Source organism: Callospermophilus lateralis, chromosome 8 (genome assembly GCF_048772815.1).
Source record: "Callospermophilus lateralis isolate mCalLat2 chromosome 8, mCalLat2.hap1, whole genome shotgun sequence".
Lineage (NCBI taxonomy): Eukaryota > Metazoa > Chordata > Mammalia > Rodentia > Sciuridae > Callospermophilus > Callospermophilus lateralis.
This window is the reverse complement of record NC_135312.1, coordinates 113088531-113104045: the sequence shown is the minus strand read 5'-3', so window position 1 is coordinate 113104045 and position 15515 is coordinate 113088531. Positions and strand designations below refer to the sequence as shown.

Here is a 15515-nt window from a genome sequence, read left to right as displayed (position 1 = left end):
CTGGTCTCCTAATTCTTTTACCCCCATTGATCATGGGAGCCTGGTTGCTGGCCTCCATGCTATGCCAGTAACATGGCAGTGATTGCCCTGAGCTTCCTGCCTTCTCCAGGAATAGTTTTTATGATAGGGTGAGGATGTATTCTTCCTCTCTCTTGCCCGCTCCCTCTCTCCAACACTCAAAATCCTCCACAAATATATCTCATTCTAATTAAAAAGTGTGACTCCTCCCTTTGAGAAATATCCTCAACCCTGCTGTAGGCTCAGTGCTTTTACTATTACATTAAAATAGATATGACGGATCTAAAATCTGTATAAAAATTTAGGTTAGTCATTAGGTAGATTTAATTTTAATTTGTCATGGTCTTCAAATTCCTGTGAAATTTTAACAAAATTAAATAGAAACGTGATTTTTTTTCTTTTAGATTTAATGCCTTACTTCAGTTTAATTGCTTTGAAGTGCTAATCATGTAGATTGGCTAGGTTTTAATCTGCATTATTAGTATATTTCCTTCCCATAGAGCTAGCAAACTGTAGCTTCAATTTTAGTTTTTGGTGATTTTAGGCACTTTTATCTTGACCTGTTTGCCTAACATTTACTAAGCCCTGAGATTTGGTTTACAAGGTCTGGACAACATTTTTTCTAGCTAACTTGCTTTGTACCTTTTTTAAAAGATATCTTTGTTTTTTATGTAGTGCTGAGGATCAAACTCAGTGCCTCATAAGTGCTAGGTAAGCATTCTACCACTGAGCTACTCCTAGCCCCTGGTTTATGCCTTTTAAATAACATCGTGCTCCTTGACTTTCTATTCTTTTTAAATTGTAAGACTCACTGTGGAATATCATTTTTATTACAGTTAAACTAGTTTATATTTAGGTTAACTGATATTAGTTTTTATAATATATATCTGAATTAAAGGAAATTTCCTTTACTTAGCCATGATTAAAATCAGAGAAACCCCCATTTACCTAGCTCACCTTGGAATTGAGGGGAAATTAACATTGCACATGAATGATTTATTTATATTGGACATTGACTAAGCTTATAATAATAATATATTATTATATATACACTGGTGGGTGTCTAAAATTAGACATCATATTTTAGTGATTTGGGGGAGGGGGATGTACTGGGGATTGAACCCAGTGGTGCGCTACACAGAGCTATGTCTCCAGTCCTTTTTTAAAAAATTATTTTTTATTTTGATATAGGGTTTCACTAAGTTGCTGAGAGCCTGGCTGAGTTGCTGAGGCTGACCTAAAACTTGCAATCCTCCTGCCTCAGCCTTTCTAGCTGCTGGGATTATAGAAATGTGCCACCACACCTAGTTAGTGATCTTAATTCCGTTCCTTAAAATAATATTCATGGTAGATTGGTAGTTTTAAAATTTTAAGCTGAATTTTAATATCTGCCTTTTGCTTACTTCCAGAATAAAGAAAGTATGTTATGTTTGATGTCCACTGTACCAATTAATAGCAAATCTTGCTATATTTGCTGCTGATTGTATATCATTATAGAATGTCATGACAGCACAAGGGAATACATAGAAGAGAGAAAAATAGTCTAAGATGTGATTAAAAGGGCACAATTAATTCTGAAGTGTTGTGTGGTATGGGATTTTTTACAAAGATTTTTTTCTTTTATTCAAATGTTACTAAGGATTTGAAGCGTTCATTACCATCTGGACTTGGTCTCTCAGAAACTCAAATTACATCTCATGGCTTTGACAGTACCAAAGAGGGGGTTATTGAAGCAGGAGCATATCAAGGTAAGAGCCCATATTTGTAAAAATGGCTGGGATGGAGGAGGGGAGAAGTTTATTGACTGCACTTCCATTAATAAAGAACAAGTGTTGAGACCTTTAATTCTGTAATAAAACACTAATAAACACAATCCTTTTTCTCTTCAGCTGAAGTATTTTAGGCTGTGTCTTAATAATCTTATATAAATTGATCAATGTGCATATTTTCACTATTACCTAAAAATTGTTTTTTAAATACTGAAAAACTCAAAATTATATCGAAATGTAGATTTAGATTACTTTAGTTTGTAACCATAAAATTTATAACTATAAATATTGGTTTGTAGGAGTACATATTTCCTATATCAAAACAAATAAGAAAGTGAACTTTTACTTTTCCTGCTATACTGGAGGTTTCCAAACCATAAGTTTGATAATTTGCTGGGAGGACTCGTGGCTGTGGGTTATTACTGTGGAAGAATACCAAGCAGAGAAGGCAAAGAGGCACTGAGATGAAGTCTGAGTGAAACTAGGCTTACACTTCCAGAAGTCTTTTCCCAGTGCATCCATAGAGGAATTTCTTAATTTGTCCAATAATGAGTTGTGACAACATATATAAATGTTGCTAATGAGGGATGCTCATTTAGAGGCTCAGTGCCCAAGGTTTTTATTGAGACTGTTCATATAGGTATCCTCTGTCTAGTAGTGTCAAAATCCTGGATTTCCAGAAAGAATGAAGGTGTTCACGTTGTTTGTATAGTTATGTACAGTGATCTATCCTTCTGGGCTTGGAGGGAATCCTCCCAATCCTCAGGTTCTCGGACACCAGTCAAGGGCCATATTATAAGCAGACCTTTTTAAGGACCTGCTGTGTTAGCTCTTTTTTGCATACATCATTTATATATATATATATATATATATATATATATATATATATATATATATCTGTCTCACACATATATATCTGTTTTTAATAGGAAAAAAATTACATCCTTTTTTAAAGTTCTCACCTAAAATAATTATCACATAAGTAAAAAAAAAAAAAAAAACCATGCACACTATTTGAATGTGGAAAAATACATTGTTTTCTTGACAGAGCTGTAGTTAAAGTAATCAATGTTCATGAAGTACACTAATTTTAATACTACCTTGTAATTTCATGAGATAAAACCATCTCCATGCTTTTGCAATACTTAGCCCTCTTGCACATAATAATGTGCTATATTTTTAGTGTGTTACTGGCCAATTCTTTATTCAAGAACAGTTTAGATTTTAAAATATATTCTTTGCTACTGGGTCCTAGAAATAGGCATTTAGGATAATCCAGTGAAGTGAATAGACTATCTCGTGATTTCACTTTCTCTCTCTCTCTCTCTCTCTCTCTCTCTCTCTCTCTCTCTCCTCTATCTCCTCTCTCTCTTCTCTCCTCTCTCTCTCCCCCCCTCCCCCTCTCTGTTTTAAAGTTTATAAAAATAAAGCTATAAAAGGGAACAAGCATATCAGTATTTTAACAGTGTACACATGAGCCCTGCATACTATATGTAGACAGGGTCTTAAAAAAAAAATACAGTCTCTGCTTCATTTTTAAGCATAATGGCATTGTTATCTCTTTAGAGGTACAAGGCTTACTTTACATTAATTATTGTTTCTTTGTGGTATTGGGGATTGAACTCAGGCCTTTAGCACACTATTCAAGTGCTCTACCACCTGCAGCCCCAGTTTCAAAACTTAAGTGTCAGCATAGAATAAAAATTAACTTAATATCCAGATATTTTAAGTGTTTTCAATGAAATTATTTAGCTGACATTTGATTTAACCTTTTTCCCCTCAAGTGAAACAGGATTATTGAATAATTGAAATCAACCGGCCATTCTAATTGGAAGTGCATGAACATTAAAATGCTAGTCAGTTTCACTTGCTTATAGATTTACCCAATCCTTCAAATTGGAATTGAAAACGTGCTTCACACTGAGCATGGTGGCACATGCCTGTAATCCCAGTGGCTTGTGAGACTGAGGCAGGAGAATTGCAGGTTTGAGGCCAGCCTCAGCACCTTAATGAGGACATAAGCAATTTAGCAGGTCCCTGTCTCAGAATAAAAATGAAAAGGACTGGGAATGTGGCTCGGTGCTAACGAGTCCCTAAGCTCAATCCCCAGTTTAAAAAAAGAATGTGTTTCATATAAAGGCAGTAATTTGTCTCTTTGAACTGTGTTTATAAAACATTTCTTAACCTAAACTGCATTGTTGATCAGTATTAAAAAAAGAATCAGAGCAAGGTGTGGTGGCACATACCTATAATCCCAGCTACTAGGGAGACTAAATAGGAGGATTGCAATTTGAAGGCCAGCCTGGGCAACATATCAAGATTCTGTCTCAAAAAAAAAAAAGTGAGAGAGAGAGAATATCGTGCTGCCATACTGGGATAAGTGGATCAGTTGAGTGTTTACTGGAAAGTGGTAGTTGTTTTGAGGGCCTCTTTGCCTGTCTCTCTCTCTCTCTCTCCCCCCCACCACACACACACACACACACACACACACACACACACACACACATACAAACACATAGAGACAGACATATCTGTCTCACACACTCTCTATATATATGAATATGATAAAGAGCGACATAATGCTTATAATTTAGAAAATAAGTCTTATGAAAAATGTTAGTTATTTTAGTGCCGTGTTAGCTCTGAAAGAATGAAAGATAACTTAGTGACTCTATTACGCAGAACAGTTACTATAAGAAGAATGTTAATGGGGCTGGGGCTGTAGCTCAATTGGTAGAGTGTTTGCTTAGCTCGTGTGAGGCACTGGGTTTGATCCTCAGCACCATATAAAAATAAAATAAAGGTATTATGTCCATCTACTATAAAATATTTTTTAAAAAGAAGAATATTAACAATGTACTTTTCCATTTATCTCTATCTTTAGCAAGTTTAGAAGAAATTATACTTAAATTCAGCCTAAAATCAACAATTATTATTGAAATTTTCCTAACAACAAAGATGTGGCAGAATTAGTAATAGTGGAACTCATGAATAAATCAAAGCTCCTGAGAGTGACTTGTGCCTCTCTTCTGGGTTTTGTTTTAATGGGGGTTTCAATCATTGAATCCATTTATTCCTTTCTTAGATTTCTGTTGTTGAGATGAAATGGAGCTAATTCCCCAAATTTAGTTAGTTAGCAAGATCCTAGATTTTTAAGAGGTTTCTTTTGTTTTGTTGATATTGGGAATTAAACTTAGGGGCATTTAACCAGTGAGCCACATCCCCACTCCTTTTTATATTTTACTTAGAGACAGGATCTCACTAAGTTGCTTAGGGCCTCCATAAATTGCCGAGGCTGGCTTTTAACTTGCAATCCTCCTGCCTCCAACTCCTAAGCCGCTGGGATTACAGGCATACACTACCATGCTGGCTGTTATTTTTAATGGGTATTGCTGAATGCTTTTGGTAACCCGTTTGGTAACTCTGGGTTAGTTTGAACTAGTTTAAAGGATTTGAATACTGAAGATGCAAAGAAGTGATAATTACCTTTGAAGGTAAAGCAAACAGCGGAAATCCCAATTACCTTAGCACAACGCCATGGTTTGCCATTTTAGTTTGGAAAGTTACATACATATATTACACATATCATGTTGTGTCATGATATTATTTCTTGTGCAAGATTAATAAACTGTAATAATTAGAACTACAGCTCTGTTCCTGGGGTCATCAAGACATGGAACTATGGTAGTCTTCTTTTATTTAATGCTTCCTTATAATAGGAACCCTTGTGCCTTGGATAGTAGTGATATAGTCTTTGTTTAAAATGGTGGTCAGATTTGATAACCTATTAAAATGTCCTCCAACTCAGCAAGTAACTTATAATTAATGTTTTCTGCATTGAATCTAATAATGGAGATATCATAGTGTGGATTCAGAACATCTCAGTCTCTAATAAGAAACTGTTAATCTTTCTGAGCCCCATTTCTCTTACAGTTTAATTTGACAGTTTGGCCTATTTGATTTTCATCTCCCTTTCTAGTTTTAAATGTTATAGTACAACAGGCTTTAGGGCACACGTATCTCTCATTTTGAAATGTAGTGACAATATGTAGGCCTATTGCAAAAGTGTGAGATCTAGTCCAAATTCAGAATGGTACTAGAATTGATAACTGTTTCTGTTTCGAGGCACAATAGTGCATGTTTGTAATCCCAGCAGCTTGGAGGCTGAAACAGGAAGACTGCAAGTTCAAAGACAGCCTCAGCAACTTGGTGAGGCCCTAATCAATTTAGTCCTTTTCTCCAAAAAAAGGGAGTGGTGGTGGTGTGGGGATATGGCTCAGTGATTAGGTGCCCCAGTACCAAAAAAAAAAGAAAGAGAACTTACTGTGTCTGAAATATGTAGTTACCACTATTTTAAGTAAGGAAAGTGGTTATTTATTCTTTCTTAAGAAAATTTAGTTATGAATTTGATATATTATGCATTTTCCAGAGAACTAGGGAAGAACATTACAGACATTAAATATTCTCAGCTTTTTTTTTTTAACATCTTTTAAATGATTACTCCCTTTTCTTTGGTTTGCTACTTAGCATTAGCAATAATATTAAGTAGTCAGTATTTCTTATGCTGTGATGACAAGGCTCATAGATATTACATAATTTGCTACTAATGTGTTCCTGGCACTATGTGGTAAACAGCCAGAATTTCATGCCCAGGGTCAGAATTTAAAACTGTGTTTCATTCAAAAGTTTCATTGTTTCCTCTGGTTATCAAACTTGATTGTGTTTAAAAATCAACTGGCTTTTAAAAAACAACATATGCCTGTTTCACTAATGATAACGATCACGAGATCTATAAAGTATCCTGAGAATGTTTTAAAAACTATGGAAGTGGTGATCAGTCAGAAAATACATCAGCACTTCTGAAACTTCCAAGTCCTACAAAGGAACTAGGTACTGAGTTGTGATAATAGGGATTCTGGTTCAGCAGATATGGGACAGGGCATGAGATTTTGTGTTTCTAGATAGGCTTCCAGGTGACTTAATTGCTGTGGGTGCCCTGCATGACTCGAGTGAAGGACATAGTTCATTCACATTTCTGTAAGAGATATTAAAGCATGCTTTCATATCCCTGTGTGCCTTCGGATATTTACTTGAGAAGTTTTTCCTTCATTTTAAAGAGTAGCACATTATGAAGTATTTACTTCAGCTTTAAATCATTCAACTGTGGAACTTTAATCACTTTCTATTAATTGGTTTTGAAAATAGCAGAGTCCAGGTGAAATAGTTTTGTTTAGATATGATCTTGCCAAATTTCTTCATATAGGTATGTGTTTTGTTTGCTTTTGATAGTTTGATGAAAAATTTATATAAGAATTCCATTTAATATTAGTTCTTTTCTGTAAGAAAGCAAATATATTAATTCCAGTCATTAATCTCAGTGTTTTCGTATTTTAAAGGAAATAGCAATAAACCTAATTTCAAAATGTATAGTATGAGGAGGAGGAAAAGGATATTCACGGTTAAATGTCTGCCCTGCCCTTTTCAGGTTCCCCTGCACCACCTTTGCCATCTGTTCTGTCTCCTAGCAGGGTTGCAGCTAGTCGACTGGCTCAACAAGGAAGTGATTTAATTGTTCCTGCAGGTATTCACTGCACTGATTGGATAAAGCCTCCTTGCTACTGCTGAAGCTAAAACTCACTCAGTTTCATAATCACTTGCTTTGTGTTCTTAGGTGTGTGTTATTCTGGCTTTTTTGGTGGCTGCTGCTTTTTAAAAAAATAATAGGGAAATAATCTTTCTAGCCATAGCCTATCTTTCTGGCTTTTCAAAGTAATTAAGCTGCATCTCACTGAAATTTAATCCTTTTAAAGGTTAAAATCATAGTAAACTGTGATTTGCTTTAAATCATTCTTTCTTTGCTCTGGGCAATATAGGTTCACTGACTGGATCCTAATCTTCCAGCTTTGCAGCTCTGTCCTGTTTTCAGTTAAACAAAAAAGGAAGTTTCAACAGTTGGGTGGTTATTATTGGGAACAGAATATTGGAAGTGGAAAAGATTTTGTCTTATTTTCTTCCTCAACTTACAAATAGTTTTCAGATTGCAATAAAATACTATACAATTTGCCAGTTATGCCCAATTAAAAAAAAATCCTTGGGAAGGATTAACATTTTTGCATTTTAAATTTGCTCCACACTTTAATGTTTCTGGACTATAGAAACAGGAAAAATGAATTCCATGTTTCTTTTGGTATGGAATGTTGACAGTATTTTGTTTCTATGAGAATTTTGCAAATTCCTTAATGTGCTTGATTTTATATACTTTTCTCAGTCTTTAAAGCTGGGTTAAAGGTGGGCTGGCTATAGGAAGAAGTGAGAGAAGAAAATTGTTTTATTTCTCAGAGAGGGATCCAATGCCAGACCTTGCACAGGTCAGGCAGGTGTTCTACCACTAATATATCCGCCACCTCCCAGCCTTAATCCTAATTTTTTAAAACCATTTTTGTTTTAATTTTTTCCTTAGTGTTTCATTGTGCTTTTAAAAATTATTTAAAAGTTTCTATCCCAAGTCATTGATATTGTAAATGTTTATAAAACATTTTTTTCTACTATGAAAAATATTTTGTAATTAGAAATTGTATAGTGGTAGAGTTGCTTTTTTGTCATAAAATCTCAATTGCTGGGACAATATATCATCAGGACTTTCCAATGCCTTTATTAATTATGCCTTGTTTTTTAAAGATTTTTGTGGGAGAGGCTCTTGAGGAAAAGGTACAGTGTAGGTCTTTTTTCAACCCAGCATATTACACTGGTGGTGAGATTTTTTAATTATTATTTAAATGAAATGTGTTTTTTTAACTGATGATATAAAAATTGTATATTTTAAGGTGGTACCATGTGATCTATTTGATATATGTATTCATTGTGTAATGTTTAAGTCATATTAAACATATGTTCTTAAACATTTATCGTTCTTCATGGTGAAAACATTAATTTTTTAATGACTTTTTGAATCATTTTTTAAAAATTTATCCAAAATCATAGCAACTGGTCTAAATAGTATATGCAGTGGAAGGAGGTCACTGTAAGGATTTTCATTGACAAAAATAGTTTCTTTATAGGGTCAGCAAGTTATAAGATAAGTTGTGAAAATTTTATTTTATGTGAAGAAAATAGCAACAATATAGAAAAGAAGGTTGAGTTTTTTTTAAAAAAGATAACAGCCAGGCATGGTAGTGCATGCCTGTAATCCCAGCAGCTCCCAAGGCTGAGGCAAGAAGATCACAAGTTCAAAGCCAGCCTCAGCAACTTAGCCAGGCCCTAAGCAACTCAGCGAGACCCTGTCTCTAAATTAAATATAAAAAAGGGCTAGGGATGTGGCTCAGTGGTAAAGTGCCCTGGTTTCAATCCCTAGTACCAAAACAACAACAACAACAAAAAAAAAACACCCCAGACAGACTACATGACATACATTTAAGTTTCATGGACAGAAGTGTTTTTAAGTGATTAGGAATTTCTAGTTCTTCAATTTGTGAGAACCTTTTTATTTTTTAATTGTAAAGTAATTTTAGTTGAATGGCATGCATATTTTGTTTTCTTTCTTTCCCTACTTGTCTTTATCTGGATGGTGCTTTTGTCTTTTTGTTATGATCATACAGGTGGCCAACGAACACAGACAAAAAGTGGACCAGTAATTCTAGCAGATGAAATTAAAAATCCTGCAATGGAAAAGTTAGAACTTGTTAGAAAATGGAGTCTAAACACCTATAAGGTTTGTAATTTTTAAATTTTTCTTAAATGGGTCTAAGAATCTTCATTTATGTTTATTCAGATTATTAAATTGCAATGTTATAAAATGAATATATAGAAAAGAATTTAACCATCTAAATTTGAAAGTACAATTAGAAAATTAAATACTTGTTTTATTATCGATCTTTACATATAATTTAAAATGTCAGTAAAAATAGTGAAAAGCTATTAAAATTCTTAACTGCCAAATAGTACATATTTGAAGAAATATACTTACTGCCTTGGGATTATGTTAGCCACAGAGCTATTACAGATATATTTGCCCCCTCTGCCCTCCCCCCACCCCGCGTTTTTGGTTACTTTATTTATTTTTAATTTCAAGAGACAGTGCTGTCCAGGATGGCCCCCAGCTCCTAGATCAAGTGTTCCTCCTTCCTCAACCTCCTGAGTAGCTGACTATAGGCATGTGCCAGGCCTTTTTTTTTTTTTTTTAATACTTTATAGTAACCAAAGATTGGGAAAGCATATTAATTCTCTAAGGTTTGAAATTCTTTTTTTTTTTTTAAAGAAAGAGGGAGAGAGAGAGAATTTTAATATTTATTTTTTAGTATTTGGTGGACACAACATCTTTGTCTGTATGTGGTGCTGAGGATCGAACCTCGGCCACACTCATGCCAGGCGAGTGCGCTACCGCTTGAGCCACGTCCCCAGCCCCGGTTTGAAATGCTTGTATCTTCTTATAATTACTAAGTGTTAGCCATAGGTAGCACAGTAAATTAATTAGGTTTTAAATTTTTATCCACATTGTTATTGCATAGCTTGAGTATTTGGTTATTTTCCTTATGTTCTCCATAAAAAGAAAAAGCAAATTACTTAATCTATAGTATATTTCATGTATTATAAATAGCCCAAGCCCTAAATTCGCTTAGTAATTTTGAAAACTCAACGTGGATAGGATAGTAAATTCATGGAACAGTTAAGTGGCTGAAAGCCCCAGCAGCTTAGGTTGGATCATGAGCCACACTCTGAGTTGTGAATTGGTTGTCGATCTGTTGGTTGGCAGTTCAGGAATCATGTGTTTCTTTATACAGAGTAGATCTCTCCTCTGTGTATTCTTAAAACAGTGAATTTATTTTTTCAATTAATTATTTTTTAAATATGTTCTGAAATCCTCAACAAAATTGCAGGTTTTCTGCAGATGATAAACATGCCCTGAAACACGCTATGTTTAACACGTAACTTCCAGAAGTTACTTAGCTTGGGACAGTGTAGAAGCTGAGAAATGCCAGTGATGCCTACTTATGCAGGGCATTCTCAAGTCATTGCTCTGTATTCAAGGATTGGAATTACCCTATTCTTTTATATCACAACTGCTTACCCAATATTCACAGATGTCTCCTCCATCTTCTTACTGATCCCACATACTCAGTCAGCCATTAAATCCTATGGATTCTGCCTCCTTAGTTTTCCATCATGTTTTCCTCTTTTCTGCATCCCAGCCTTCACAGCCATTGTTTTGTCTTTGTTACACAAACTATCCCCCCACCCCACACTTCCTGTAATAACTTCTCAACAAATTCTCTTGGACTACATCTGCCTAATGTGGTCACTGTTGCTTTAACATCCTTCAGCCAATCCCTAGTTGTCTTCAGAATGGCATGAATCTGACCCTGTCTGCTTTTCCAACTTTTTCTACTCCTCTTTTCTGTCTATGGATCCTATCCATACCAAATTACCCAAAGATTTCCTTAAGCAATCTATGCTTTCTAATACTTGAGTAACTTCGTTTATGATGCTGTTATCTGCCGAGTGCATGGAATTCCCCTTTATTTCACTTGTTTCTTTCATACCAGACTAAACTCCATTTATTTATTCATTTATTTATTAAATGTAGTTCCTTTGAACCCTCCTCTCATTTCATTTAGTTTTTTTCTTGTTCCTTGTTTAATTGTTCCTATTTGTGAATGTTATATGTTCCTTTTCTTCAATTTCTTACTTCTACACTAATCTGAGTTGAATCGTTATTAAGATTCTACATTTGTCTCATAATATTAATATTATGTAGATTCTACATTTATCCTTTCCTGAAATTTATGTAAATGAAAATGACTAGTCTTTAAAATGTGGTGCATATGGTATACTATGGGAAGGAGGTGTTGTGTTTTTTTATATGAAAAATATTCTCATCAGAACTTAATTTGGATATTCCAATTTAGGTCACAAGAGAAAAAGAGGGTTCTTACTCCAATGATTTTTTGGAGCTTGTTGCCTCATGTGTCTAGGCTGACAGACAGCTCTCAACCAAAGGAAGCTCAGAGTAAAATGATCTGTTGGGTCTATATGATTCTCTTTGTTCTCTTTTACACCTTTTCGATCTAAATTGTACCTGTTATTGGGTATTCATTGTTATGGATAATGCTTTAGGAACTTGTTCTGATTGGGTTGATTTAGGACAATGATTGTTATCCATATTATTTATTTTTTAAAATATTTTTTAGTTGTCAATGGATCTTTATTTTATTTATTTATATGCGGTGCTGAGAATCAAACCCAATGCCTCACACATGCTAGGCAAGCTGTCTACCACTGAGCCTCCACCTCAGCCTCTGTATATTATTCTTGAATAACTTGATTCTGTTTATGACTTTGATCTTCCTGCTTTCATGATTTCTGTCTTTAATTTGTTCTGTCCTTTAGAAATACTTCAAGGCTTTTCTCAAAAAGAAGATCTAGTTCTTCATTTGTTCATTGTTAATTTCAGCCCCAAGACCAGGCTGGTAATTAAAAGCCAGCTAATATAATAGGAGTAATTTTGAGTTCAGCTCTTGAACCCATTTTTTGAAGCATTATTTTAATCTACCTGATTTTATTCATAAAATTCAAATCCAGAATTTATTTTATTCTTCTCATCTGTAGAAACGATTGTAAATAATAAGCTATTTTATGTTGTTTCGTCTTTTGTTTTTTCCTCGTCTACAATAGAGTACTTTTTGAAGTTTTTTTTTTAACATTAATCTCAGTTTCAGCATTTAGAGCTGTTCGATTCTTTCCTAAATATTAAAATTTTTTTAAGATATTTAAGAATTTTCCAATTTTATTCATACTCTTGTTAATTAATCTTTGTTGTCTTTAAGGCAGTATCTTTTAAACTCCCTTGTAAACTGCCTGTTTTTCTTGTCATATTGCCTCGTTCATTTATTGGTTGGCCTATTTTCCCTGTTCAAGTTCCTTTGATGCTCCCTTCTCTATATTTCATTGTAGTAACCTTTTTAAAATCTGTCTGTTGTTGCTCTGTATTTTTTCTTTTGCTTGCACTTAAATGTCTTTATTTTTTAGCATTTAAAAAAAGCTCTTGGTGCTATTTAAATATTCTTGCACAGTCACTATCTTGTAAGTTCATGCAGTCAGTAATTGACTTTGCCTTTCTTCTACCCCTTTAACTTAGCTTCATTTGGAAGCTGTTATCTTCAAAATGAATTCTTAATTTATATGGGACTACCAGCTCATTACAAATAATCTCCATTTTCAAGGACTTTAACAAAGGATAGAGAACTTAGATTCTTAATTTTGTTTTATTTTAGACTTCCTTTATAGTATATAGTAGTCTACAAATTTTCATTTTAATATCAGTATACATTAGAAATTGATTTAAATAAAAATTCACTCTTTAGGGATTATGTAAAAAACGCCTTTTGAGACCCTAATGAGTGGCAAAATGCCTAACAGCTTTATATCTTCTCACTACATCTTTCTTCACAAAGCTGCCTGTAGGCCAGTAGAGTATTCTTATTTCCAGATTATTTAATTTTTTAAAGAGTATATGATTACTTTTATTGGAATATAGGTTCTGTAAGGTCAGTTTCAAAACTTGTTTCAGGTGTCCAGATTTACCTTAATTTGCCTCATATCAGTATCTCACTGCACTAGCTTCCTGGAAACAAGCAAACAAAAACATTTCCTCATTAAACCTTTGGCCCTCCTGCCTTTCTGTAACTGTTATTTCTGGGGGGAAAAAAATGGCCACTCAAAATAACAGGTGACATTTCTTTGGTTTTGCCCAGTTTATGAATCTACTTTAATGGACTTTGGCTTCTTAACTTTCAACAGATACTAATCTGGGTTGCTATGGAAGGAACCACAGGCTTTGGTTTGGGAATAAATTCAGTGTCTCTGATAGGGAACATCCTGGTCTAGAAGAAAAGTGAGTGACCTAGCTCTTTTATGTTATTACCATTTCAAGCAATTATTTCTTGCTGATTTTTTTTTCCTCCTTAAAATCATCATGTCTCCTCCAGTTAAACTTTTCTCTTTATGTGATTTTCATCTCCTAGGACAGTTTTGTATGTTTTCCCAGTAATAGTGTTATTTCTCTTCTATTCTTAACCTGTACTTTTTTTTTTCTTCCCTTCAGTTCTGGGGTACTCTACCACTGAGCTACATCCCTAGACCTTTTGATTTTTCATTTTGAGATACAGTATTGCTGAGTTGCTCAGACTGGCCTTCATCTTGGCCTCTGAGGAAGCTGGGATTATAGGCATGTTCCCCCATACCTGGTTATTATACTTTTTTATTATAATTTTTCTATGCAGTTAAGAATTTTTCTACTTTTTAAGAAAATAATTCCTTTAAAAAAAAAAAAGTTTGTTCCTAAAGATCCTTAGTTGATGAAAAAGGAGAATGTGTCAGGAAATTAGTTTTAATTTTAAATGGAAAAATATATGATTAGCAGGTTTATGTATATTGACAAAAGGGCTTAAGATATTTTAATAGAAAAGAAACATTCAGAGTAGTTTATATGTAACAGAATAATCTCATATTTATTCCAAACATTTTATGTTTGATTATATGTTTAAAGTTAAGTTTAGAATTTAGAATACTCAAAACTATTGATAGATGCCTATTTAATGGGATTAAAGGAAAAGGGAATTTACCTTTTATTTCATGCATTGTTTTAATTTCTATAACAAATATTCTATAATCAAACCTTTGAAAAACATAATAAAGAGCAAATTTTTAAATTATGATACTATATTTTTAGAATATTTTTGGTAAGTTTAATGGTGAATATGTTGATACGCTACACAGTTACCTTTAAAATGTATTATTGAATGATGAAAGCCTTATTATAATTTTCTATTTCCATCAAAAATTGTTACTTGGAGGGGCTGAAGTTGTGGCCCAGTGGTAGAGCGCTTGCCTAGCATGTGTGAGGTACTGGGTTAGATTCTCAGCACCACATACAAATAAATAAAATAAAGGTCCATCAACAACTAAAAAATATTTTTTAAAAATTTGTAACTTGGAAACTTAATTTCATGTGCTTTGAAATTAAATACATTTTAAAACATTTTAAGATTCTATATCTTCTGTATTATTATTTCAGGTGTAGAATAGAATAACATAATTAAACATCATGCTAAGTAAAAGGAGAACTCAGTGATCTGTAATTTCCCTCTTTTTCTCTTTCCCCTCCTCCTGCTTCCTTCCCTTTTTATTCTTCCTTCTTTCCCTTCATTCCTACTTTATACACTCATACACAAGAACTACACAGAGGGAAGACAGACTAAAACAAAGCCTTTGAAACCCAATAAGAGCATAGAATTTTGTATTCTTTGTTATTCCTATATTAACAGTTTTAATATTATTCTTAAAACAATGCCAACTATCTCTATTGTGTCCAATAATTTATCCAAACTTAAATGTGAGAATTCATCTTACAGTATATAAATTAGATGAATCTTAAAACTTCTTCTGATTAATAATAGTTTTTAGACATGTCTGGTAAATTTACTCTGTGTCCTGATAAATTGCTAAAGGGCTGGCAACTTTCGGTTTGTTAGGTTAGTTTACTTGAAATTAAAAATACAAAAGACGGGCTGGGGCTGTAGCTCAGTGGCAGAGAGTTTGCCCAGCATATGGGTTCGATCCTCAGCACCACATAAAAATAAACAGATAAAATAAAGTCATGCTGTCCATCTACAACTACAAAAAAAAAAAAAAAAGACTTATGCTACATGTTTAGCATTTGTTTTTTGGATTGCT

General features: G+C 33.8%; 1 protein-coding gene across 4 annotated transcripts in view; it reads left to right on the top strand.

Annotated features, from left to right (window-relative positions):
• Arfip1 (ARF interacting protein 1) overlaps positions 1-15515 on the top strand; it is a 115834-nt gene that overhangs the window by 68938 nt on the left and 31381 nt on the right. For 3 of the 4 annotated variants that reach the window (XM_076864743.2, XM_076864741.2, XM_076864742.2), the window contains 3 exons: positions 1658-1766; positions 7273-7368; positions 9383-9495. In XM_076864743.2, the coding sequence (XP_076720858.1) occupies positions 1658-1766; positions 7273-7368; positions 9383-9495 (318 nt within the window). The remainder of the gene's footprint in view (positions 1-1657; positions 1767-7272; positions 7369-9382; positions 9496-15515) is intronic. The other variant, XM_076864744.2, reaches the window with a different exon arrangement.